General features: G+C 40.1%; 1 protein-coding gene across 3 annotated transcripts in view; it reads right to left on the reverse strand.

Annotated features, from left to right (window-relative positions):
- HRASLS5 (HRAS-like suppressor family, member 5) overlaps positions 1 to 15818 on the reverse strand; it is a 29656-nt gene extending 13838 nt beyond the window's left edge. For 2 of the 3 annotated variants that reach the window (XM_011993431.1, XM_011993429.1), the window contains exons 1-3: positions 15497 to 15818; positions 14859 to 14979; positions 13415 to 13520 (exon numbers count right to left, since the gene is read on the reverse strand). In XM_011993431.1, coding sequence (XP_011848821.1) covers positions 13415 to 13520; positions 14859 to 14979; positions 15497 to 15644 — 375 coding nt within the window. In that variant the 5' untranslated portion in view covers positions 15645 to 15818. The remainder of the gene's footprint in view (positions 1 to 13414; positions 13521 to 14858; positions 14980 to 15496) is intronic. The other variant, XM_011993430.1, reaches the window with a different exon arrangement.
- Positions 15819 to 26662: the final 10844 nt, after the last annotated feature.

Raw genomic sequence — 26662 nt, forward strand, 5'->3', positions numbered from 1 at the left:
TTTTTTTCCTTTCTAATATAGGCATTTGCAGCTACAAATTTTCCTCTAAGTGCTTCAGCTGCATCTCATAAAATTGATAAGTTCTGTTTTCATTTTCACTCAGCTCAAAATATTTTCTAACTTCCTTGTTCCTTTTTTGACATTTAGATGTATGTTGTTTAATTTCCAAATATTTGTGAATTTCCCAAAATATCACTTTGTTATTAATTTCTAATTTAATTTCATGTGATCAAATAAAATATTTTGCAGAATTTCAATCCCTTCAAATTTACTGAGACTTACTTTATGGCCTAGAAGAAGGTCTATCCTGGAAAACATTCATGTGTGCTGGAGAAGAATATGTATTCTGTTGTTGAGTGAAATGTTTTATGAATGTCAGTTAGTCACATCAGTGAGCTGCTTACATCTTCTATCTGCTCACTGATTTTCTGCCTAGTTGTTCTATCCACTACTGAGAGTGGGGTATTGAAGTTTCCCAACTATTATTTCTGAATTCCCAATTTATCCCTTTATTTCTATCAGTTTTTGCTTCATACTTTTTGGGGTTATTTTGTTGGATGTGTATATGTTTATAATTGTTATATCTTCCTGATGAATTAACCTTTTGTCATTATAGAATGACCCCACTTTTTTCAAGAATATCTCTTCTCTTAAAGTCTATTTTGTCTGATATTGGTACAACCACTCCTGCTACGGCCACTGTGTACATCAACCTATTTGTGACTTTAGATCTAAAGTGTGTCTCTTGTGGATGGCATTTAACTGGATCTTGTTCTATTAAGTCATATGATCTCTGCCTTTTTTCGGTGTGTTTAATTCATTCACATTTAATGTTACTATTAATAAAATTGGATTTATGACTATAATCTGCTGTCAGTCTTCTGTACCTCACGTCTTTTTTGTTCCTCTGTTCCTCTTTTGCCTTCTTTTTTGTATCAAATACGTATTTTCTAATGATCATTTTAATTCCTCTGTTAACTTTTTGATAACATTTTTAATTGTTTCCTTGTGGTTGCTCTAAAGATTCCAATATGCATCTTGACTTATTGCTATCTATTTTAGATTAATACTAACTTAATTCCTGTAAAATACGGAAACTTAAAATTAGCTCCATTGCTTTTTCCCTCCTTTATGTTATTATTGTCAGATATATTACATCCATATATGTTATAAACCGAAGACAGTGTTACAAATATTGCTTTATATAAACTTTTGTCTTTTAAATTAGTTAAGAGAAAAAGGAAAAAATATACTTATGGTCATTTATATTAACTACACTTTACCATTTCTGGCACTCTCCATTTCTTCCTGTTGATTAAGATACTTACTGTCTGGCGTCATCGATCTAATATAGCTTCATATCAGTCCCTCTCCTTTGTGCTATTACTATTATATTTATTATGTATTTGCATGTTATAAGACCAAGAATAGGATTTATAACTAGTTTTATTCAATTACCTTTCAAATTGGTCAGCATAAATGATAAAATATATATTTATATTCTTCTATATAATCACCTATATAATTACCTTTACTGGTGCTTTGTACTTCATGTGGCTTAGAATGCTATCTGGTGTGTCTTTCTTTCCACTGGAAGAATTTTCTTTGCTATTTCTTTTAAGGCAAGTGTGCTAGGCAAAAATTCTCTCATTCTTCATTCATCTAGGACTACCTTTATTTCACCTTCATTTTTGTAAGATATATTACTGGATATAAAATTATTGGTTAACAGGTTTTTTTCTTTCAGCACTTTTAATACATCATCCCACTGCCTTCTGGCCTCCATTGCTTCTGATGAAAAGTTGACTATTGTTTTTTATTGTGCAACTCTTGTATAGAATAAGTCTTTTCTTCTCTTGTTGTTTTCAAGATTCTGTCTTCGTGTTTGGCTTTCATCTGTTTGAATGATATGTCTAGATATTCACAGAGCTTCTTGGGTGTATAGATAAATGTTTTATATCAAATTTGGAAAGTGTTCAGGTATCTTTCATACAGGTATTTTTTCTGCCTTTTTATCTTCTCTCTTTCTGGGACTCCAATTACACATTTGCTGGTTTGCTCAATGATGTCTCCTTGGCCTCTGAGGCTCTGTTCATTTTTATTTTTATTTTTCCTCCTACTCTTCATATTAGATAGTTGCTGTTGATCCAGCTTTGAGTTTGCTGATTCTTTTTCCTTTTTAGGAACTCAAATTTGCTGTTAAATCACTCTAGTGAATGTTTTATTTTGGCCATTGCATTTTTCAACCCCAGGATTTTCATTCGGTGCTTCTTTATCATTTCTACCTCTTTGTTGAGATTCTATATTTGATCAGTTATTGTCATTCCACTTTCCTTTAATTCTTCAAACTTGATTTACTTCTTTAAACATACTCATAATAGCTGTTGAGAAGTATTTGCTACATTCAACATGTAGGCCCACTAGGAAAGAGTCTCTGTTGACTGTTTTTGTGTGTGGGGGTCACTCTATCCTGTTTCTTTGCATGTCTCATAATTTGTTGTTGAAAAACTGGATATTCTAGGTAACATATAGTAACTGTGGGTTCTGATCTCCTTCCCCACCCAACCAGGACTGATGGATGTTGCTGTTTGCTTGTTTGTTTGTTGTTTGTTTAGTGACCTACCTGGACTGATTCTGTGATGTCTGTTTCTCTCACAGCATGTAGCCACTGAGATATCTGCTTAGAGGTTTTTTTTTTTCCTTGTTTTTATTTTGTTTATTTTTATTTATTTATTTACTTTTAATTTTTTTTTTTTTTTTTTTTGAGACAGAGTCTTACGCTGTCGCCCAGGCCAGAGTGCAATGGCATGATCTTGGCTCACTGCAACCTCCACCTCCCAGGTTCAAACAATTCTCCTGCTTCAGCCTCCTGAGTAGCTTGGATTACAGGTGCCCGCCACCACATCCAACTAATTTTTGTATTTTAGTAGAGACAGGGTTTCACCACATTGGCCAGGCTGGTCTTGAACTCCTGACCTTGTGATCCACTTGCCTCAGCCTCCCAAAGTGTTGGGATTATAGGTGTGAGCCACAGCGCCTGGTTTCTTGTTTTTAAGCCTGGCTTAGATCAGCATAGCTTAATGGTCAGCCAGTGACTGGCCAGAGGTTGAGTCACACCTTGTGCCAGGAAAGCTTCACCTTTTGTCAGTGGATCTCTGTGTGGCTTGGAGAATTCATTCAAAGTTCCAGATTTTTATGAGTCTTCAGTCTCTCCTGAATGTGAATGTGTATGCAGTCTTATGCATACCTTTCAGACCACTAGATACACATGTGTTAGCTTTTCAAGACCCCTCTTTCGTTGTATCATTACCTGGATTTCCATGTTAAATTTTTGGCTGGCCTGTTGGCTTATTGCTTGTCCTAACCAGTACTGCAACCTCAAACTAGCTGCAATTTTGGTCTTCCATGATTGTTTGTCACTGAGATAACTATTGTTTTCAACATCCCTGGGCATGGAAGTAAAGTCAGCCACCCTCTGCTGCCACTGCCATTTCCTCCCACAAGCCCCGCCCACCTGGATAGAACTTCCTTACCACAACCACACAGCTGGAGGTGAAGGGGCAATGCTAAAACACTACAGACGGCCACTGTTCTTTCTGAAATTCCAAGAACCAGTATACTTTCTTTTTTTTTTTTTTTTTTTTCAGATGGAGTCTTGCTCTGTTACCCAGGCTGGAGTGCAGTGGCGTGATCTCAGCTCACTACAACCTCCACCTCTCTGGTTTCAAGGGATTCTCCTGCCTCAGCCACCCGAGTAGCTGAGACTACAGGCTAGTGCCATCACACCCTGCTAATTTTTTGTATTTTTAGTAGAGGTGGGGTTTTACTGTGTTAGCCAGGATGGTCTCAATCTCCTGACCTGCCCGCCTCAGCCTCCCAAAGTGCTAGGATTACAGGCTTGAGCCCACGCCCGGCCACGGATGGACTTTCTTAAATTAACCCTTCTCAATTTGTTGTATGCCTTTGGTCAAATTTCCAGTCTTTAAATGACTGTCTTTGGCAATTTTGTCTAGCTTTATAATTGTTTTGGGAAAAGAGGATTTGCTGAGATCTGCACTCAGCCATTCCCCAAGTCCTGCCCACTTGCAGGAATGAGTTGTTGTGGGCACAAAGCAAACAGTATACACTACAATATTTCATGGAAGGAATGAGTCCAAGAGAGAGGAAGTGCTTTGTCTAAAGTCCCACAGCAAGTCCATGGTCGAGCTAGGACCAGAACCACCCCTTTGCCCCTGCCAACAAACCAACTCTTTCTTCTGCCTTACTCAAAGGGAAAATGTAATGGCAGCCATATATCCACTAGAGGGCGCCCCAAACCAGGCTTCTCACCCAGAAAGCAGCATGATATTGCAGGAGACTTCAAACTGGACTTCATTTTCTTTTGCCATAAGCCCAGGGAGAGCAATAGGGATATCCCACACCATAAAACCCGGAAGCTGGTAGTATACAGAAGAGGTTGAGAGCTAAGAGTTGGGAAGACAGCATGTGAGTGATGTAGACGGATACAGAGGAGCAGAAAGCAGCCAAGAGAGTAAGTGAAGAAAGGGAAAGTGGAGGAGAGATCTTTCTCATCCTCTGGAGAAGACTAAAAAGGAACAATAGCAAATAGTATTTTCTTTGTGATTCAGATAGCAATAAGAATATATTGCTTTAAGCAGATGCCTCTGTCTTCATAAATGGCAAAGGGATCAGAGAACAATGTTTTAAAATGTTCATAAGAAAGTCTGAAGTTTAAATATTTTGATGCTCATTTAAAAAAATCAAGTCAGGTTCAACATTTGCATGTGCAGATGCAGGTAAACAGTTAAATTGCCTTTAATTGATACTTTAGGTATATACAGATTTTTGATTCATAGATTGTCTGATTATTTTTTCCTTTCAGACATAGGTAAATGAGAGAGGAAGAGAAGTTATTTAACCTAATTTCTTTATATGAACATATGTGCCAAGCTGAGGTCATTTCTGCTATTATACACACATGACAGGAAAGCCCATAGGCCCATCCTCACTGTTACAGTAACGTAAGGACCATTACTATCTAAGTCCTGACACTGGTCAGGAAGAAAAACAGAAAGGCCCATGGACGAAAGATGAACAAGAAGTGAAGAACAGGTGCCAGAGCTCAAATCAATCCAACTCAGGCTATTATTTCTGGCATTGATCAGGGTGAAAGGAATGGCAGTAACAGTAAGATTATGGGACAGGTTTTCCTGAGTCAGTCCAGAGGGAAAGCCAGTTGACACGTTATGTTACTCTTGAACCAACCCCTGACTCCATCTCACTCTACCTGAGCACAGACCCCAATACCTTAGAGTCCTAACCAATGCCTTTCACCCACCATCCACGGTATGTAGTGGAGGGCAGGGCTCGCAGAGTCGGCCAAGCCAGCTGGACAGTCACGTCTGTTCTTCGTAGGAACATGCAGTCTGTTCTTGGCCATCCCTCCACCTTGGACACACTTCCCCACCAACCAAATAACCAGTTACTTCCCACCCAACATGACTAGGTCATTTCCAATGACAACAAGCAAGCAGTCAATTAAATCCTTGTTGTTGTTTCCTGGAAAACTGACAGCAAGAAGATAGCCCAATTCATTGTGAGGCCAGTCTAAGCCAGAAGAAAGCTCACAAAACCCAAGTTCTGTTCATCAAGGATGTCGAACGAGCTTTGTGGTACAGAAAACAGAAGGTTCAGGGATTGGAGAAGGAAAGAGGAGGGAATTTTGGAATTTTAGATACTTTCTTTTGCATTTTAATACTCGCTCATCTGCAATTTTGCCACTGGATGGGGTAGTAAGGTATAAAACTAAATGGGATTCACAGAGACTTAACAGTTATCCACTCTCTTGTTAAATTTCCTCCCACTGTAAATCGATTATATTGAATATTGATTCTCAGCCTTGGTTACAAATTGAAATCGCCTGTGGAGCTTTAAAAAGTTCAGATCTGTCTGGAGTACAGCCTAGGTGCCAGAGTTTTAAAAGCTCCTCCGGTGAGTTTAAGGTGTAGCCAAGGTTGCAGTTATACTGGGGGCTTTTCTACAGTCCCATCCTTCCCTTTTTCTTTAACATCTCTCCAGCATTTGATGAAGTTCTGCTAACTTCATGAGCCATAGTGTAGCTGTCGGTATGTTCCAGAGCTGCCTCCAATCCCAGCTGATGCTGCCACCTTCAATTCCAGGTGAAGATTTTGCTGCTGTTTGTCTTCGTGTGATTGGGTTAATTCAAAAGCCTTGTCTTCAAGCTTTTTCTTTTATTAATACTTGTTCAGTTCTATTTCCTACGCATTTTGTATATCTCTAAGTGTGTCTTTCATTTCCATAAGTTGTGATTATTTTTTATTTATAATATCTACTTTTTCTGGAGCATTTATCATCCATATCCTGTATTGTCTTTAAAGTTTTCTTTAAGTTGGTTTTCACCTTTCTCTGGTATCTCCTTGAAGAGCTTAGTAATCAACCTTCTGGGCTGGGTGCGGTGGTTCATGCCTATAATCCCAGCACTGTGGGACGCCGAAGCAGGTGGATCACCTGAGGTCAGGCATTCAAGACCAGCCTGGCCGATATGGCAAAACCCCTCCTCTACTAAAAATACAAAAATTAGCGAGACATGGTGGCACATGCCTGTAATCCCAGCAACTGGGGAGGCTGAAGCAGGAGAATCACTTGAACCTGGGAGATGGAGGTGGCAGTGAGCCAAGAGTGTGCCATTGCACTCCAGCCTGGGTGACAGAGCAAGACTCCATCTCAAAAATAATACTAATAATAATCAACCTTCTGAATTCTGTTTGTCCCTTTGGAATAAACGGTCATTTCAAAGCTCCCTGTACATCTGCACAGGCTGGCAACCCAGCTCTGGCCCTTCTCCCAGAAACAGGCACCCACTTAGAGAAACTCCTCTTTTGTAAGGCCTCCTATCTGACAAAGACAAAGAAAAAAATAATAAAAAATATGAACAAAGCCTCCTAGAAATTTGGAATTATCTTAAATGACCAAAACTAAAAATAATTGGTGTTCCTAAGGAAGAAGAGGAATCTAAAAGTTTGGAAAACACATTTGAGGGAATCATTGAGAAAAACTTCCCTGGCCTTACCACAGATCTAGACATCCAAATACAGGAAACTCAACACCTGGGAAATTCATCACAAAAAGATCATCATCCAGGCACATAGTCATCACGTTATCTAAAATCAAGACAAAGGAAAGAATCTTATGAGCTGTGAGGCAAAAGCATCAGGTAACCTAGAAAGGAAACCCTAACAGATTAACAGCGGATTTCTCAGCAGAAACCCTACAAGACAGAAGGGATTGGGGTTCTATCTTTAGCCATTTCAAACAAAACAATGATCAGCCAAGAATTGTGTATCCAGCAAAACTAAGCTTCATAAGTGAAGGAGAAATAAAGTCTTTTTCAGACAAACAAATGCTGACAGAATTCACCACAACTAAGCCAGCACTACAAGAAATGATCAAAGGAGTTCTAAATCTTGAAAGAAAACTTCAAAATACACAAAATAGAACCTCCTTAAATCTCACACAGCCTGTAAAACAATAACACAATTTTTTTAAAAAAGGTATTCAGGCAACAACTAGCACAATGAGTAAAACAGCACCTCACATCTCAATACTAACATTGACTGTAAATGGCCTAAATGTTTCACTGAAAGGATACAGAATGGCAGAATGGATTAAAATCCACCAACCAAGTATCTGCTATCTCTAAGAGACTCACTTAATGCATAAGGACTCACATAAAAGGGGTGGAAAAAGATATTCCAAGCAAATGGAAACCAAAAGTGAGCTAGAGTAACTATTCTCATATAAGACAAAACAGACCTTAAAACAACAACAGTTTAAAAAGATCAAGAGGGACATTATGTCATAATAAAAAGATCAGTCCAACAGGAAAATATCACAATCCTAATTATATATGCATCTAACACAAGAGCTCCCAAATGTATAAACCAATTATTACTACACCTAAGAAATGAGATAGATGGCAACACAGTAATAGTGGGGGACTTCAGTACTCCACTGACAGCACTAGACAGGTCATCAAGACAGAATGTCAACAAAGAAACAACGGACTTAAACTATACCCAGAGCAAATAAACTTAACAGATATTTACAGAACATTCCACCCAACAACTGCAAAATATACATTCTTTTCATCAGCACATGGAACATTCTCCAAGATAGATCATTTGATAGGCCACAAAACAAGTTTCGATAAATTTAAGAAAATCAAAAATATATCAAGTACCCTCTCAGACCACAGTGGAATAAAATTAGAAATTAACTCTGAAAGGAATCCTCAAACTATACAAATACATGGAAATTAAGTCATCTACTCCTCAATGATATTTGGTCAACAATGAAATCAAGATGGAAATTTAAAAATTCTTTGAACTGAACAATAATAGTGACACAACTTATCAAAAGCTCAGTGACACAGCAAAAGTGATGCTAAGAGGAAAGTTCATAGCATTAAATGCCTACATCAAAAAAAAAACACACACACACAAAAAACAAAAAAAAACCCTCTAAGGTTACACCTCAAGGAACTAGAGAAACAAGAATAAACTAAACCTAAATCAGCAGAGGAAAAGAAATAACCAAGATCAGAGCAGAACCAAATGAAATTGAAGCCAAAAAAACAAAACAAAACAAAACAAAACACACACACACACACAAACACACACAAAAGATAAATGAAACAAAAAGCTGGTTCTTTGAAAAGATAAACAAAATTGATAGACCATTAGTGAGATTAACCAAGAAAAGAGAAGAGATCCAAATAAATTCAATTAGAAAAGACATGTGAGATATTAAAACTGATAACACAGAAATACAAAAGATCATTCACACACACAAACTAGAAAATCTAGAGGAGATGGATAAATTCCTGGAAATATGCAATCCTCCTATATTAAATCAGGAAGAAATAGAAACTCTGAACAGATGATAACAAGTAGCAAGATTGAAACAGTAATTTTTTAAAATGCCAACGACAACAACAACAAAAGTCCAGAACCAGACAGATTCACAGTTGAATTCTGTTGAATTCTATCAGGCTTTCAAAGCATTGATACCAATCTTACTGAAATTATTCCAAAAGACAGAGAAAGGGGGAATGCTCCCTAAATCGTTTTATGAAGCCAGCATCACCTTAATACCAAAACCAGGAAAGGACATAACAAAAAAAGAAAACTACAGACCAATATCCCTGATGAACACGGATGCAAAAATCCTCAAGAAAATACTAGTTAACTGAATCAAAAGCATATCAAAAAATAATCCACCATGATCAAGTGGGTTTTATAGCAGGGATGCAGGGATGGTTTAATATATACAAGTCAATAAATGTGATACATCGCACAAACAGCATTAAAAACAAAAATCGCATAATCATCTCAATAGCCACAGAAATAGCATTTGACAAGATCCAGCATCCCTTTATGATTAAAAACCTCAACAAAATCAGCATAAAAGGGACATACCTCAAGGCAATAAAAGACATCTATGGCAAACCCACGGCCAACATTATACTGATTGGGGAAAAGTTGAAAGCATTCCCCCTGGTAACTAGAACAAGACAAGGATGCCCACTTTCACCACATTTATTCGATACAGTACTGGAAGTCCTAGCCAGCACAATCAGAAAAGAGAAAGAAATAAAGGGCATCCAAATCAGTAAAAAGGAAGTCAAACTGTTGCTGTTTGCTGATATGATCATATACCTAGAAAACCCTAAAGCCTAATCCCAAAAGTCCTAGAACTGGTAAATCAATTTAGCAAAGTTTCAGGATACAAAATTATTGTATACAAATCCAGTAGCCCTGCTGTACACCAACAATGACTAAGCTGAGAATCAAATCAAGAACTCAACCCCTTCTACAACAGCTGTAAAAAAAAAAAATACTTAGTAATATAGCTAAACAAAGACATGAAAGATCTCTACAAGGAAAACAAAACACTGCTGAAAGAAATCACAGATGATACAAACAAATGGAAACACATCTCGCGCTCATGGATGGGTAGAATCAATATCGTGAAAATGACCATACTGCCAAAAGCAATCTACAAATTTAGTGTAATTCCCATCAAAATACCTATTCACAGAACTAGAATAAAACAACCCTAAAATTAGTATGGAACCAAAAAAGAGCCCACATAGCCAAAGCAAGACTAAGCAAAAAGAACAAATCTTGAGGTGTCACATTACCTGACTTTGAACTATACTGCAAAGCTATAGTTACCAAAACAGCATGGTACTGGTATAAAAACAGGCATGCAGACCAATGTAACAGAATAGGGAAGCCAGAAATAAAGCAAAATACAGCCAACTGTCTTCAACAAAGCAAACAAAAACATAAAGTAGAAAAGGACACCCTATTCAACAAAAAATGCTGGGATAATTGGCAAGCCACATGTAGAAGAATAAAGCTGGATCCTCAACTCTCACCTTCTACAAAAATCAACTCAAGACGGATCAGAGATTTAAATCTAAGATATGAAACCATAAAAATTCTAGAAGATAACATCAGAAAAATCCTTCTAGACATTGACGCAGAAAAAGAATTCATAATCAAGAACCCAAAAGCAAATGTAATGTAAACAAATATAAATAGTTGGGACCTAATTAAACCAAAAAGCTTCTGCACAGCAAAAGAACAATCAGCAGAGTAAACGGACAACCCACAGAGTGTGAGAGAATATTCACAAACTATGCATCCAGCAAAGGACTAATATCCAGAATCTGCAAGGAACTCAAGCAAATCAGCAAGGGAAAAAACAAACAATCCCATCAAAAAGTGGGCAAAGGACATGAACAGGCAATTCTCAAAAGAAGATACATAAATGGCCAACAAACACATTTTAAAAACTGCTCAACATCACTAATTATTAGAGAAATCTAAATCAAAACCACAATGCAATAATACCACCTTACTCCTGAAGACTGGCCATAACTTAAAAATCAAAAAATAATATGTGTTGGCATAGATGTGGTGAAAAGGGAACACTTACACTGCTGGTGGGGATGTAAACTGGTACAATCACTATGGAAAACACTATGAAGACTCCTTAAAGAACTAAAAGTAGAACAACAATTTGATCCCACTACTGGGGTATCTAACCAGAGGAAAAGAAGTCATTGTATGAAAAAGACACTTGCACATCCATGTGTATAGCAGCACAATTCACAACTGCAAAAATATGGAACCAGCCTAAATGACCATCAACAAATGAGTGGACAAAGAAAATGTGGTATGTATACACACACACACACACACACACACACACACACACCATGGAATACTACTCAGCCATAAAAAGGAATGAAACAACGGCATTCACAGCAACCTGGATAGAACTGGAGACCATTATTCTAAGTGAAGTAACTCAGGAACGGAAAACCAAAAAATCATATGTTCTCACTTATAAGTGGGGGCTAAGCTATGAGGGCACAAAGGCATAAGAATGATGTAATCGACTTTAGGGACTTGGAAGGGAGGTGTAGGAGTGGGGTGAGGGATAAAAGACCACGCACTGAGTATAGTGTACACTGCTCAGGTGATGGATGCACTAAAATCTCAGAAATCACCACTAAAGAACTTTTCCATGCAACCAAACACCACCTGTTCCCCCAAAACTATTGAAATAAAAGTACAAATAAAGATGTATCAAATATGTAAATGTAAAAAATAAAACTATAAAATATCTAAAAGAAAATAGGAGAAAATCTTTGTGACCTAGGCAAAGGTTTCTTAGATATGACACGAAAGGCACTATTCATAAATAGAGATTTATATGAAATCATATTGTATGTCCACTTCTTTGTCTCCTTCATATAACTATTTTGAGTGACATCAATGTTGTTGCCTTTTATCAATAGTTCATTCCTGTTTATTACTGAGCAGTATTTCATTACATTTCCTTTTTATAAAAGGAAAAGCCGATACGTTGGACTTCATCAAAATTCAAGAACCTGTTCTGAAGAGACAAGCTACAGATGGAGAGAAAATATCATAAAGTATTTATCTGATGACATACTTGTATAGAGAACTTCTGGAGAACTCTCAAAACATACAAACCAATAGGAAAAAATGGGCAAAAGATTTGAACACTTCACCAAAGATTATATATATGGATGGCAAATATACACATGAAAAGATGTTTAACATTATTAGTCATTAGGAAAATGCAAATGAAAACCACAATGAGATACCAACACATCTATAAAAATAGCTCAAATTTAGAAGATTTTGACCATGCCAAATGCTGATGAACTGGAACTCTTATATACTGCCAGTAGGAAGGTAAAATGATACAACCACTGTGGAAAACAGTAAGTTAAGGTTAGAGGTCTTTTAGAATTTGTCTAGCAGGCTTGGAGAGCCCCAAAAAAGAAAAAAAAAAATTAAGGAAAACAGTAAGTTAAATATACATCTACCACATGACCTAGCCATTTCATTCCTACATATTCACCCAAGAGGAAAAAATACACAGTCTGCACAAAGACTTGTACATAAATGTCCAAGCAGATTGTGATAGTCAAAAACTAGAAACAACTTAAATGCTCAATCAACAGATGAACAGATAAACAAGAGTAGCATATCCATGCAATGAAATACTGCTCAGTAATAAAAAGGAATGAACTGTTGATAAAAAGCAACAACACGGATGTCATCCAAAATAGTTACCTGAAGGAGACAAAGTGCACATACAATATGATTCCATATAAATCTCTCAAAATGCAAACAAATCTATGGTGACAAAAAGCGTATCAGTTGTTGCCTGGGGATGGGAGTGGTGTGGGAAGAGAGAGGGATTACAAAAGGTACAAAGAAACTTTTGTAAATGATAGAGATTATTCATTATCTTGATTGTGGTGAAGATTTCACAGGATATATATATAGATGTCAAAGTGTATCAAATTGTACATTTCCCTGGCATATACATATGCCAAATGTATCAAATTATATATTTTAGATATGTGGAGTTTACTATATGTTAATTACATCTCAATAAAATTGCTTTAAAGCAAAGCATAACTAACATCCCAAATCAGGATATTTATTAGGCTGTCTTAACCAAGCTTGTCCAACCTGCAGCCCACAGGCCACATACAGCCCAGGACAGCTTTGAATGTGGCCCAACACAAATTTGTAAACTTTATTAAAACATTATGACATTTGTGTGTGTGTGTGTGTGTGTGTGTGTGTGTGTTTTAAGCTTAACAGCTATCGTCAGTGTTAGTGTATTTTATGTGTGGCCCAAGATGTTTCTTCTTCTTCCAATGTGGCTCAGGGAAGCCAAAAGATTGGACACCCCTGGAAACAAAGTAAAATACAATATGTAGAGAAGTTGCCAGGAGGTTAAAGATAGTCACTTTGAGAATTCTTGTTATACCTACCTCAGCTGCTTGCTTTATTAACTTGCCTTTATTCTCAGGCTTGGGAATTGAACTCCAGTCTGCTTTCTGGCTGAGTGTGGTCTCCAAGCTAACTACAGGCTTCTCCCTGAATGATTTTGTAATCACATAGTTAACAAATATCACTATTTCACAATTATCAGAAAATCTGTATTACAGATTTGTGATTTTTAAGATGCCTTTCGGTTTGGAGATTGTAGGGAACGTTTCCCCCCAAGCTTGTGTCTGTGAACCCATTAGAACTTGTTTCTGTGAGCCCAGAAGAACTGCCGTTGGCCGGTTTTCTGACAATTGTTTAAATGCTAATGATAGCAAGAAGCAGTTTTGGGGTTTTTTATTATTTTTTAATTTGCTAATAATCGCTTTTTAATGTTTGTCAAAGTGATACTTGCACACGGTTGTGGTTGTGGTTGTTGTTGTTGTTGTTGTTAAGGAACCAGTACATAAGAATTTATAATGAAATGCAAGGAGCCTTCCTTCTTTCCCTTCTCATCCCAGCCCTACTGCCCAGAGGCAAACCCCTTGAACTGTAGAGCTCCTTCTTCCAATAATTAGCTCCAGATTTCTAAGAAAGCTTGACAAGCCACAACACTGTAACTGCAAGTAATACGAATGAAATCAGTATATTTCTCCCTTGAAACAAAATGTTACAGGAGGGGACAGAAACAAAAGGCAAGAATAGGCTTTTAAGCATATTAAATGAAGGTAAAGGAGAGTAAAATACAGTAGAGTAAAATACTTCAAAGCCAAAAGATCTAGGTTTGAATCCTAGCTCTCATGATTGCTGTCCCACCTTGAGCTAGTAAATTAATGTCTGACCCTCAGCTTGATTATCTTTAAAATAGAGATGAAAATATGTCTCACAGAGGTGTCATGAGAGGGAAAAGAGACAGCACATGTAAACATCTGGTATACCACCAGCTCAGAAATGGCTTTTTCTTGACCTTTTCCCATGCTTTAAACTCTTCTCCAGAAAAAAATAGTGTATGGGGCAGATGGGACACCCCTCATTTTCACTATAGCTCCTCTCCAAAATTTCAGCCCCTCGGAATTTTTTTAAAGCAGCAACCATCATGTTGTTAATGAAAGTGAATTCAGGAAATCTGCCAAAGGTTGACTCATTGTTCATTGATTAGTGAGACCAAGGACAATATTGTAAGCCTCCTGCTAAAGCCATTCATTTCTCTGGGGTCTAGACAATGGCCTTGTGGCTAGAAACAGCTGCAAGGCGTGCCTGTGGCCAACAGGTCCCAAGCCCAGTATAATCTGTTATCACCCAGGATCACACCAGCCTTTCCCTTGCTGGGTAGCAGCTGGCTGGTTCACACAAAAACCACCTCTGGGTTTGCCTTACAGAACTGCATTCCAAGTCAGTTCTTCAAAAGACTTCTTCCACCCAAAGACCTCATCCTTACAATCTTCTTACCCTTGCTGGATGCTTCTGCCCTGTTCTAATGTGCCCGGCCTAGGCTGCTTGGCTGGGAGCTGGACCAACGCTGCGGATCCCACGGATTCTTCTAATTCAAGGGGAGAAATGCTATTTAGACCTGTGAAAGGAAAGTTCGAGCAAGCACCTTGACCGCTACGGAGAGTGGGCTCAGAGCTCAAGTCCAGCATCGTGCCCGGCTCCTGGTTAGGCCTCAGGAAACCTTGGGATGAATGGAGAGGGTTGTGGAACTAGGTGCTGGAGCGGGTTCAGCTCCTCTGCCAAAGAGAGACTTTGGAATTCCTGGGGACGGAATCGGGGAGAGCATGAAGAAGGGCGCCTCGCCTCTGTCCTAAGCCAGATGGGAGGAACCTCTGCAGAGCGAGAGCCGGTCTTAACGCCACCCTCCGGAGCTGCCACCACTGCCTCACCTCCATATAAAATACGGCAGGAATGAGGGAGTGGCTGCCTGGCTCGCTTCGATTAGCTTTATAACAAGCGGTCGTTCTGAAACGTTCGCTCATGATGGCTAACAGACAACACAATCACCAAATGTCTAAGAAAAGGAGCTTTGAGGGTAACGGCCCGCTGGGAGCTGAAGGACAATTGCGGAAAGGGCCCCCATTCTCGGGGCTGACCTGAGTGGGGCACAGTTGAACGTCTGGGCGCAGGCTGCTGGTCCTTGCGCCCGGTACCGGCGGTTCGCGAGGCGGGTTTGGGGCGGGGTGGGGGAATCCTAGGGAGGCGGGGCGCGTACTTCCCCCGGGCGCCCGGGCTCAGGCCCATCCCGCCTCTGCTGCCTCGCCGGCCCCCAGGCCTCGCAAGGGACTACGCGCCTGGCGAGTTCCCGGTCTGCGCGGCCCCTGGTCGGCGGAGCCGCGGAATCGTGGGCGCTGGGGGCGGCTCGGGGAGGAACCGCGGAGGGGAAAGCGCCGCGGGCGGCAAACGGCAGAGGCGCGCGGGGCGGCGACAGTGGCGCGGGCGCAGTGAGCGCGTCCGAGGACAGAGTGGGGCGAAATGGGGCGCTTAGAGGCCCGGGAATCTGTGGGTCTTTTAGCGGGAGGGGGGCGAAGGAGTTATTCGTTTCGGGGAAGGTCATGGAAACTGCAAAGGCTCAGAGGTGGTGCCTAAACTGGCTGGAGAAGCTCAGCGGTTTGGAACAGAGGCGTGACATGGAGGGGTAAATGGAGACCAGATTAGGAAGCCTTGGGAGGCACCATCAGGAGTTAAAATCTTGAACAATTCAGTTATTTTGTTTTAAAAAATATATAGAAAATGAAATCTACACATACGTGACAGATAACATAAGAAAAAGTACATGGAATACACATGTTGCCGTCTTGCCAATGTACTTTAATGTAGCATTTTCTCCTTGTTTGGACTAATACCTGGGATTCTTTGTCCTACTCCAAGAAAACTAAGGAACGGGACACAGGGTGAGGTGGGAGTGAAAGTTTCATAAGCGAAAGTAGAAAGCTCTCCACAGTGAGCTGAGTATGCAAGTGGATTGCCCTGTTACAGCTGAATTCAAAAGCTTTTGCAAGAAAACCTCTTATCTCTGTAGTAGTTTGAGTAACTTCTCTTATCAGTAAAGCTGTCTTATCTTATGCAGCTGTGGGTATGTGTCTATGCAAGCACAAAGCACCGCCTTTTTTGTTTGCATAACTGTGAGTTTGTTTTAGGTTAGCACCCCTCCTCCCTGTGCAAGTTCCCACCATGTATATGCCTGAAAAGGGGAGGAAACTTTCCTGGGAGCTCGCTAATTATGAAAGAACAAAGGGCTTCTATGCTGGACCCTGTCTGCTTCTCTGTGTGCAGGTGCAGCCTGAGTTTTTTACCAGGTTGTTTTATTTTTGCCTGTTGCTGTGACTTTTCAGGCAGGCCGCTTCTGCAGTGAGTCTTCTACGCTGATTTTCTCTTTCCTTCTCCCTCACACATCGTTAGGAAACATAATACAATTACTATCCACGACAAAACCATCCTACTTAAAAAATGGAACATTCCTAGTATAGATGCTCCCACCTGTGGTTTCCTTCCTTATCCCTTCTCCCTCTGCACGCCCAACTTCTATCCTGACCTTTGTGTCTGTCATACCCTCACTTTTTAAAATAGTTTTTTTAAATCGTTTCTTTGTATCCCTAATACATCACTTCGTTTTGCTTCTCTGTAACTTTATAAAAATGGTGCTATGGTCTGGGTGTTTGTGACTCCATAAATTCATGTGCTAGAATCCTAACCCCCAAAGTGATGGTATCAGGAGATGGGCCCTTTGGTCATGAGTAGGATTCATAAGAACCCTTATAAAGGAGGTCCTGCAGAGCTATCTAGCCACTCCCACCATGTGGGAACACAGCAGTTGCCATCATCTAATAACTGACACCAGTCCCTCACAAGACAGGAATCTGCTGGTGCCTTGATCTTGGACTTCCCAGCCTCCAGAACTGTGAGAAATAAATTGGTGTTTATAAGTCACCCAGCCTATGGTATTTTGTTATAGCAGCCCAAATGGACTCAGACAAATGGTATCATGCTGTTAAGTTCTCTTCTGCAATTTTCTTCTTTCAAAGTTGTTTCTATAATACATACACAGTGCTGTATAGTCCTGTAATTCATTTTCACTACAGTAAAATATTCCACTATGTGGCTATACCACAATTTATTGATCCAGCGATAAAGCCACTTGGTGGTTTGTTGGTTCTTCTTCTTTTTTTTTTTTTTCCAATTTGGGGTTGGAAACAATTGAAAAGGACCCAATTCGTATCCTGGTGTACGCATGCAGACACCCCACAAGATGTAATACCTAGTAGTATACGCAAATATCCAACTTTACAATAAAACACTAGAACTGTTTCCCCAACTGGTGGTCCCAATTTCACCTCTACCAGCAATGGGTAAGAATTGTTAATTTACATCCTCACCAACACTTAGTATTGTCACACTTCTTGATTTTTCCAGGTAGGTAAATGTAAGATAGTATTTCACCAGAGTTTTAATTTGCATTTCCCTGATCACTAATAAAGTTGAGACCTTAACATATATTTATCATATTCCCTCTTTTTAAAAGTGCCCGTTCATGTCCTTTGCCCATTTTTCTTTAGCATTCTGTTCTTTTTGATTTGTAGGAGCTCTTTGTATAATCTTGATACTCATCTTTAGTCAATTATACTTGTTTACACACATTTTCTTGCAGTTCATGGCTTGTCTTTTCACTTTCTTCATGACGTCTTTTGACAAATAGAATTCATGTATTTTCTTTTGTGGTCAGCTCCCTATCTTTTCATGAAGTCTTTCTTGCCCTAAATTCAGAAAATGTTCTCTCATATATATATATACGTATATATATATATACACACATATATATATATATATTTTTTTTTTGAGATGGAGTCTCGCTCTGTCACCCAGACTGCAGTGCAGTGGCGCTATCTCAGCTCACTGCAAGCTCCGCCTCCCAGGTTCACGCCATTATCCTGCCTCAGCCTCCCAAGTAGCTGGGATTACAGGCACCCACCACCATGCCCAGCTAATTTGTGTGTGTGTGTGTATTTTTGTATTTTTAGTTGAGATGGTGTTTCACCATGTTAGCCAGGATACTCTCGATCTCCTGACCTTGTGATCTGCCTGCCTTGGCCTCCCAAGTACTGGGATTACAGGCATGAGCCACCATGCTTGGCCAGATATTCTCCTATATTTTCTTGAAAATGTTTTTAAATTTTGCCTTTTCGCTAATCCATTTGGAATTGATTTTTGTATATGTGGAAGGCAGGGATCCAACTTCATTTTTCTTCATGTGAATAATTATCTCAGCATCAGTTGTTCATTGTTTCCACTTCCTCATGGATGAACAAGGTCACCTCTGTCCTGCATAATGCTTGAATGAGCAGGGATACTGTTGACTCTATTCAGTTTCACTGATAAATGTATCTGTCTTTATGCTTCTATCATGTAATTTTAATTGCTGCATCTTTATGATAAATTTTGATGTACAGATATCTCAAGATCCCACTCTCAACCATGCTTGAGCTTTTGCCTTTCATTATAAGTTGCAAAACTAGTTTGTCAAGTTGCTCAAAATACCCTATTGGCATTTTGCCTGGAATTACAGTAAATCAATAAATCAGCTTGGCAATTGTGGCATCTTTACAAAAATTGTTTCCTTCAGTTAATTATGTATTCTGTCTATTTGTTAGGTTTTTAAATATTTCAATGAATTCTTCTAATATTCTTCATAAATATCTAATCTTAGTATATTGCATTTTTCTCTCTACTCATTTGGAAGTTTACACTGTTTTCTTTTACTTATTGCCCTTGAAATTTTAAAATGTATGCTTAAGTCTAAAATTAATATCCTACACAATCCTCTGAAACAATGTAAGGAACACTTTCACTCTCATCTTTCCTGCCCATGCTGTTTTAGTCTGCCCCTTTTTTATCCCCAATTCACATTATGATTACCATTGTTATATTATGCAGACATTCATTTAGATTTCCCTATATGTTTGCCACCACCTTTGCTCATCATTCCTTCTTGCATCACAAACCTTCTGTCTGAGGTCACCTTTCTTCCCAAAATACAGATGGGCCTTGAAGGTCCTATAGTGAAGGTCTATTGGTCATTAACTCCTGGTTCTCATGGTGCTGAGATGAGGACCTCAGGGCTTCCTGGGACAACATGTGGAGGAGCTGAGATGGAGAAGCAGAAGGACTTCTAATTCTGGAAGGGCCTGTTAAATTAAGCTTAGCCTAAACCTCCTCCTTACGTATTTTAAATTCAGCCTAAAGGTTTCTCTGTACAGAGCGAAATGTAACTTAACTGGATGTGTAAACAGACTAAAATCTACTCTTGTGCCAACTACCAAGTTTTAGCCAACTGTTCAAATCATGTTCAAATAAGGCACAAGCCAAGCTGTAACCCATTCAGCTGTTGCTGTACCTCACTTGTTTCTGTATATCACTTTCCTTTTCCTGTCCATAAATCATCTTCAACCATGCAGTGTCACTGGAGTGTTTCTGAATCTTCTGTGATTCGACAGGTTGCCTGATTCATAAATTGTTCTTTGCTCATTTAAACTCTGTTAAATTTAATATATCTTTCTTTTAACAGGCCCAAAGGGAGACCCAGGGGCCTCTCTGGCGGTGGGGGGTGAGAGTCCTCAGTGGCAGGGAGTGTTGGAATGAAAGATCTTGCCTGCACACTGTCTCTATGGAGACCACATTTGCAAAGGCCCCCAGCACAAGAGCTAGAACTACACAGAGCTGGAGGGAGTCCATGGACTGTCCCACGGCACGCTAGAATCTGTCACCTCTGTCCCTTCTCCCTGCTGCCAACTGCAGGGGAGGAAGAGGTGGTGTCTCTGAGGCGGACATAGTAGCTCCTGCCATCCTTCTATTCCAGGGTACTGCAGTGGGAGGGAGGGTGCCCAAAGGAGCAAACCACGCTCCCCACCTCCAGGCCCTCAGCCGTGCATCTCACCTGCCACTAACAGGATATGGAATCAAAAGCTTAACATTAATTAAGTATGACTTTTGTTTTGAATTTCTACTTTTTACTATGGACATGTTCACATACATATGAAAGTGAGAAAGAAAAGAAGTATTTTGTTGGAGAAATACAAGCCTCCTTTAAATTATTAGACCCAGAGAAACATTGGAATGAGAAGCAGTCATGTCCCACTGCCCCCTTAAGCTTAGTAAGGATTTCAAAGCTGCTTGCTATGCAGGATCCAGACTGAGAACCCACATAGCTTGCCACCCTCTGGATTATACCCACGGCGTCTCTATTGTTTTTTTGTTTTGTTTTGTTTTGTTTTGTTTTTTGGTTGGGGGGGATATTCATCCCTTCAAGGATTTATCCTTTGTGTTACAAACAATCCAATTATATTCTTTTAGTTATTTTTAAATGGACAATTAAATTATTGACTATAGTCTCCCTATTGTGATATCAATACTAGGTCTTATTCATTCTATTTTTTTGTACACATTAACAATCCCCCCTCCCTCCCACCTTCCCACTACCCTTCCCAGCATCTGGTAACCGTCCTTCTACTCTCTATCTCCATGAGTTGAATTGTTTTGATTTTTACATCCCACAAATAAATGAGAACATGGGATGTTCGTCTCTCTGTGCCCAGCTTATTTCCCTTAGCATAATGACCTCCAGTTCCATCCATGTTGTTGCCAGTGAGAGGATCTCATTCTTTTTTGAGGCTGAATATTACTCCCTTGTGTATATGTACCACATTTTCTTTATCCGTTCATCTGTTGATAGACACTTACTTTGCTTCTGAATCTTGGCTATTGTGAACAGTGCTGCAGTAAACGCGGGCATGCAGATATCTCTCTGATATACTGACTTCCTTTCTTTTGGGCATATACCTAGCAGTGAGATTGCTGGATCATATGGTGGCTCTATTTTTAGTTTTTAGGAACCGCCAAACTATTCTCTACAGTGGTAGTACTAATTTACATCCCCACCAACATTGTACAGCAGTTCCCTTCTCTAGAAGGCTGTCAGATAGAAGAGGGAGGCAGAGATATAGACCAAAGTAGGTGAAATGTAAGCATTAGTCCCTCCTCTAGGCCCTGAGAGTTACACCCATTCAGAAGCAGGGATTGTGAAAGAGGCTATTGGAACAAAGAAGGGGACAGAGGGGGGTATCTCAAGATCCCTGACCACAAATTGTTTTCCCTAGGCTGTTAATTGATAATTGATTAATAATAATTATCATTGGGGCATTATAATTAGTAAATTATAATTTTATATTATAATTTTAAATTTATATATAATTATATATATATATAAAATTTACCAATTATAATGCCCCAATTATAATCTGTGGCCACTTGGAAGAAGAGTATGGGACTAGTTTGTGCTTGGGCCACAATTCCAGGCCTACAGGGAGAAATTGAAGAGCCGTGGCTGGACAAGAGCCATAAATCACCAAGGGTTATGAAACCACATTTGCAAATTTATGACAGTGAGAAAATTATGACAGTGAAAGAGATCTGATTCAACCAACATCCGTCTTGCTCTTGACCTCCAAACTGCCCTTGATCATTCCTGAGCTTAGGCCAAGCTAACTTTGGGAGACATGTATGTAAAAAGAAAAGTAGAGGTTCCTCTTGAAAGCTTTCCTCCCCATCTAATTAGGAATAAATAGTAACTTCTCTTAGAAGCAAAACGTATTCAAAGACCTGTGCTAACATTCTTAAATATCTGCTAGCCGAAATAAAGAAATCAAAGTACTTTATGTTCTTGGCTCCCACAGTTTAGCCTAAATATTTGCCCTGGCAGGCTTATACTGGTTCAAGCAAGCATTAGGTTATAGCCTGTTCCTCTTCCTTATTTAAAGGTGTTTTTACCTTTCTCAGCATTCCACAAGTTACTTCCTCCTTCCTTTGTTCTCCTCTGCCTTTGCCTCTTTTAAAAAGTTCTAAGTTGCTAGCCAATCAAGACAAATACAGAATGTGAGATCCCATGCCAGCCAATGGAAACTGGACGCAGCAGTAGGGTGAATGCATCAGGTTAAAATGACCCTGTCTCCTTTGTTCAGTGTACTCTCATGGCAAAACTGCTGGTGAGTGTACCCTTTCTGCAGAAAGTATAAAAATGGCCTTGCTGAGAAAATTAAATTTATCTTCAAGTGCTATTTCATTACGGTACTGGAGAACAAGCATTTCAAACATTTAGTTTATAGTTTAAATGATAATAGCCCTTCCCTAAAGCTAACCCACTTTTGTAAAGCTAATGCTAATGAAAGGCCACCAGGTTAGGAGGATGAGAGGAGCCTAAATTCTGCTAAGGTGTAGAGGTAAACAATTACCAGCCATTATTCTGGAGGTCATAAGATTTGCCACTCCCCCAATTACTCCTGCAGATCATATCATGGTTGTAGAACCTAAGATTGACAATTTGAGATGTATTTTCAGGTTTTTGCATTTCTGACAATCAACCAATGGCTCCACCTGGACCTGCCAACCCCGCCAACCAGCCATGGACCCAGAATCAGACTCCCTGGTCTGCCAAACTATTCTTACAAAACCCTGGCCTCCAACTTTTCAGGGAGATGGATTTGAGTAACAACTCCATTTCCCACATGGCATGGCTGGCCTCATGTTAATTGAACTCTATTGCAATGCTGTGGTCTCAGTGAATTGGTTTTGTCTGTGCAATGGGCAGGAAGAACCCATGGGGCAGTTACAATTACATTCATTCATTCCGTAAATATATTTGAACACTCACTCTGGGTCAGGCAGTTTGCTCAGTACTGAGGGTATAGGAATAAGTCTGCCCTCATGAAACATAGGGAGTAGAGCGAATGGGGAGAAAACATTAAACAGTTCTTCAAATATATAATGATGAGTGATGGTAGGTGCCGTAAGGGAAAAATAGAGGGAGTAGGGAGCTGAGCTGGTCATAGGGGATACCAGGTTTGGGGAGAAAGGTGTGAGGACTAAACTCTGATTTTTTAAATCTTGCCCAAATTCCTATCTAAGGGGTGTGGGGAGTCATGCCCTATAAATCATAAATTCTCATCAGATGGGTTTTATTTAACCCTATATATTGTGACTTACTTTCCAACCTAGCTCTGGCATAACATTAGAAGACAAGGAGGAAAATCAAAATATTTTACCCCAAAACATGTTTCTTTGCCATATTTTGAAATGGTCCTGCAAAGTTGTTCTTTGTGGGGGAAAATTTGCATCTGTAAAGAATCTCTATTAACATAGCTAGGTCTTTTTCTTCCAGACTCTCCCAGTCTCCTAAAGAGATTAACTAAGATCTGAATAGGAAACATTTGTCATCTATTGTCTCTAAGGGCAGCCACCATCAGACTTCAAAAGAACTTTGGTCTCCACAATCTTTATCTTAATCTGAACTTTCCCTTTCTATGAATTCCAGGTCTTTAGACAAACTCAACCAATTGTTAACCAGAAAATGTTTAAATTCACCTATAGCCTGGAAGCCCCCTGCCCCCCTCCTTCCTACTTTGAGTTGTCGAACCTTTCTGGACCAAACAACCTATGTATATGTTTTTGTTGTTGTTGTTGTTGTTTTTTGAGATGGATGGAGTCTTGCTCTGTCACCTAGGCTGAAGTGCAGTGGTGTGATCTCAGCTTACTGCAACTTCTGCCTCCTGGGTTCAAGTGATTCTTGTGCCTCAGCCTTCTGAGTAGCTGGGACCACAGGTGTGCACTACTATGCCCAGCTAATTTTTTTGTGTTTTTAATAGAGATGGGGGTTTCACCATATTGGCCAGGCTGGTCTCAAACTCCTGACCTCAAGTGATCCACCCACCTCAGCCTCCCAAACTGCTGGGATTACAGGCGTGAGCCCAGCCTCAAACCTATGTATTTCTTCAATGTATTTGATTGGTGTCTCATACCTCTCTAAAATGTATAAAACCAAGCTGCACCCCAGCCACCTTGCACACATGTTCTCAGGACCTCCTGAGGGCTGTCATGGGCCATGGTCACTCATATTTGGCTCAGAATAAATTTCTTCAAATATTTTAGAGTTCGACTCTTTTTGTCAACAGGTGGGAATAGATGCTCCCCTGCCAGTGTCAGGGTCACCCTAGGCCATTGGCCCCCTGAGGTCACCAGCAGTTTCCTGGATTTCTCTCACAAGTTCTCCCTCATTCTGGCTCTGGAAGAGAGATTTGCCCTGCCTCACCCCCAGACACTCACAGACACTGAGGCCCTTTCTTATTCTGGAGCAAGCACAAGCTCTTGACAAGCCCAGTAAAGTCACTCCCAGCTATCAAAAAACAGTTACGTAAAAAGAGAAAGGAAATGCGCCATCCTCTTCCTGCTGCTCCCTCCCCAGAACAGGCCTTATCAGCCTCACCTTCGACTGTGGCAATAGCCTTGGGGTTTCAGGAAGATAACAGTTACAGCTACTCCTCTCTTAGGGGCTGAGTTGGGTCCTTCCAAAAACCCTGTGTTGAAGCCCCAGACCCTTAGAACGTGACTGTATCTGTAGGCAAGGCATTTTAAGAGGTGATTAAGGTAAAAGGAGGTCATGTGGTTTGGCCCTAATCCAATATGTCTGGTGTCCTCATAAGACGAGAAGATTAAGACAAACGCAGAGACCTGGGGAAGGTGGCTATCTGCAAGCCAAACAGAGAGGCCTCAGAAGAAACCAAGTCCTCTGACACATTGATCTTGGACTCCTGGCCTCCAGAACAGTAAGAAAATAAGTTTCTGTTGTTCAAGCCACCTGGTCTGTGGGTTTTGTTATGGCAGTGAGGACTAAACTCGGACATTTTTTTTCTCTTGCTAAATTCCTATTTAAGGGGCCTGGGGAGTCACAACCTACAAACCATAAAATCTCAACAGAGCGGTTTTGTTTAACCTTATATAATGTGGCTCACTTTCCATACTGACTCTGGCATAACATCACATGACAGATAAGAAAGAAATCAAATATTTTACCGCCAAATGTTTCTTTGCCATATTTTAAAATGGCCTGCAGAGCCATTCTTGTGGGGGGAAATTGCATTTATAAAAAATCTCTGCTAATATAACTAGACCTTTCCCCCTTCCAGGCCCTCCCAAGCCTGAAGAAATTAATTGAGTCTAGCACGTTTTTGGGGTCTGAATAGAAAACATTTGCCATCTATTGTCTCTAAGGCTTCATCTACATAATGAGAACCCTGATCTCCACCACCTCTTATCTTGACCCAGACACCCCTTTCTATTGATTCCAGACCTTTAGATAATAACTTAACTCTTTTCACCAATAGCCAATCAGAAAGTCTTGGAGTCCCCCTATGACCTGTAACCCCCACCCCGACTGCATCTTTGAATTGCGCCACCTTTGGAAACTGAACCAATGCATAAAACCTGGCTGCAGCCCAATCACCTTAGGCACATATTCTCAGGACCTCTTGGGACTGTGCCTTGGGCCTTGGTCACTCATATTTGGCTCTGAATAAACCTCTTTAAATATTTTACAGAGTTTGACTTTTTTCATCCACAGCAGCCCAAGCAAACGAACGTATCCTCCTTCCTCATTTCATCCAGGAAGGAAATGGGGCTGGATGGGGACCGTGCACCATTGGCCTCAAGCTGCAAGATCTGCACTGGTTCCGGGGGCTGGGACTAGGACCCAGATCTGATTCCAGTGCAGTGTCCCATGTCCAGACCCATTCAACTTGTAAACCAAAAGTAAAATTCTAGGCCCCACAACCAACCGAATGGACCCCTCCTCTCAGCCAAAGGCATTCCAAAGTTAATCTGAAAAACAGTTCAGACTGTGATGGGAAGTGGGGGTTGGATATGCCTTATTATGTCGTCTCCTCCCTTTGGAATTCAGGCACAACCAACCAGCATTAATATTAAAACAAAGATCTGAAGACTGACCAAACAGACTCATTGCAGCAATAAGACACCAAGTTCTAACCTGGCTCTAGTATAGCATCACGTGACAGTGGGCCCTGAAAGAAATTAAAGTATTTTACCCCAAAATATTAATATATTTATTTGACATATTTTGAAATGGCCCTGCAAACCTTGCTCTTGTGGGGAAAATCTACTCTGCAGAGAATCCCCATCCCTTTCCAAGTCTTTTCCCTGATCCAGGCACCCTTTTAGGTCTGATAAGAGCTCTAAAGCCTGCTTTCTGGAGGCTTCATCTGCATGATAAAACCTCCATACCCCTTAACTTAACCCAGACACGCTCTTCTATTGAGTCCAGGTCTGTAGGTACTTACTTAACTCTTTCAACCAATAACCAATCAGGAAGTCTTTGAATCCGCCTATGACCTGGAAGCCCACCTCTTCGAGTTGTCCCACCTTTC

The sequence above is a fragment of the Mandrillus leucophaeus genome, unplaced genomic scaffold, assembly GCF_000951045.1.
Source record: "Mandrillus leucophaeus isolate KB7577 unplaced genomic scaffold, Mleu.le_1.0 Scaffold43, whole genome shotgun sequence".
In the NCBI taxonomy this organism is placed as follows: domain Eukaryota; kingdom Metazoa; phylum Chordata; class Mammalia; order Primates; family Cercopithecidae; genus Mandrillus; species Mandrillus leucophaeus.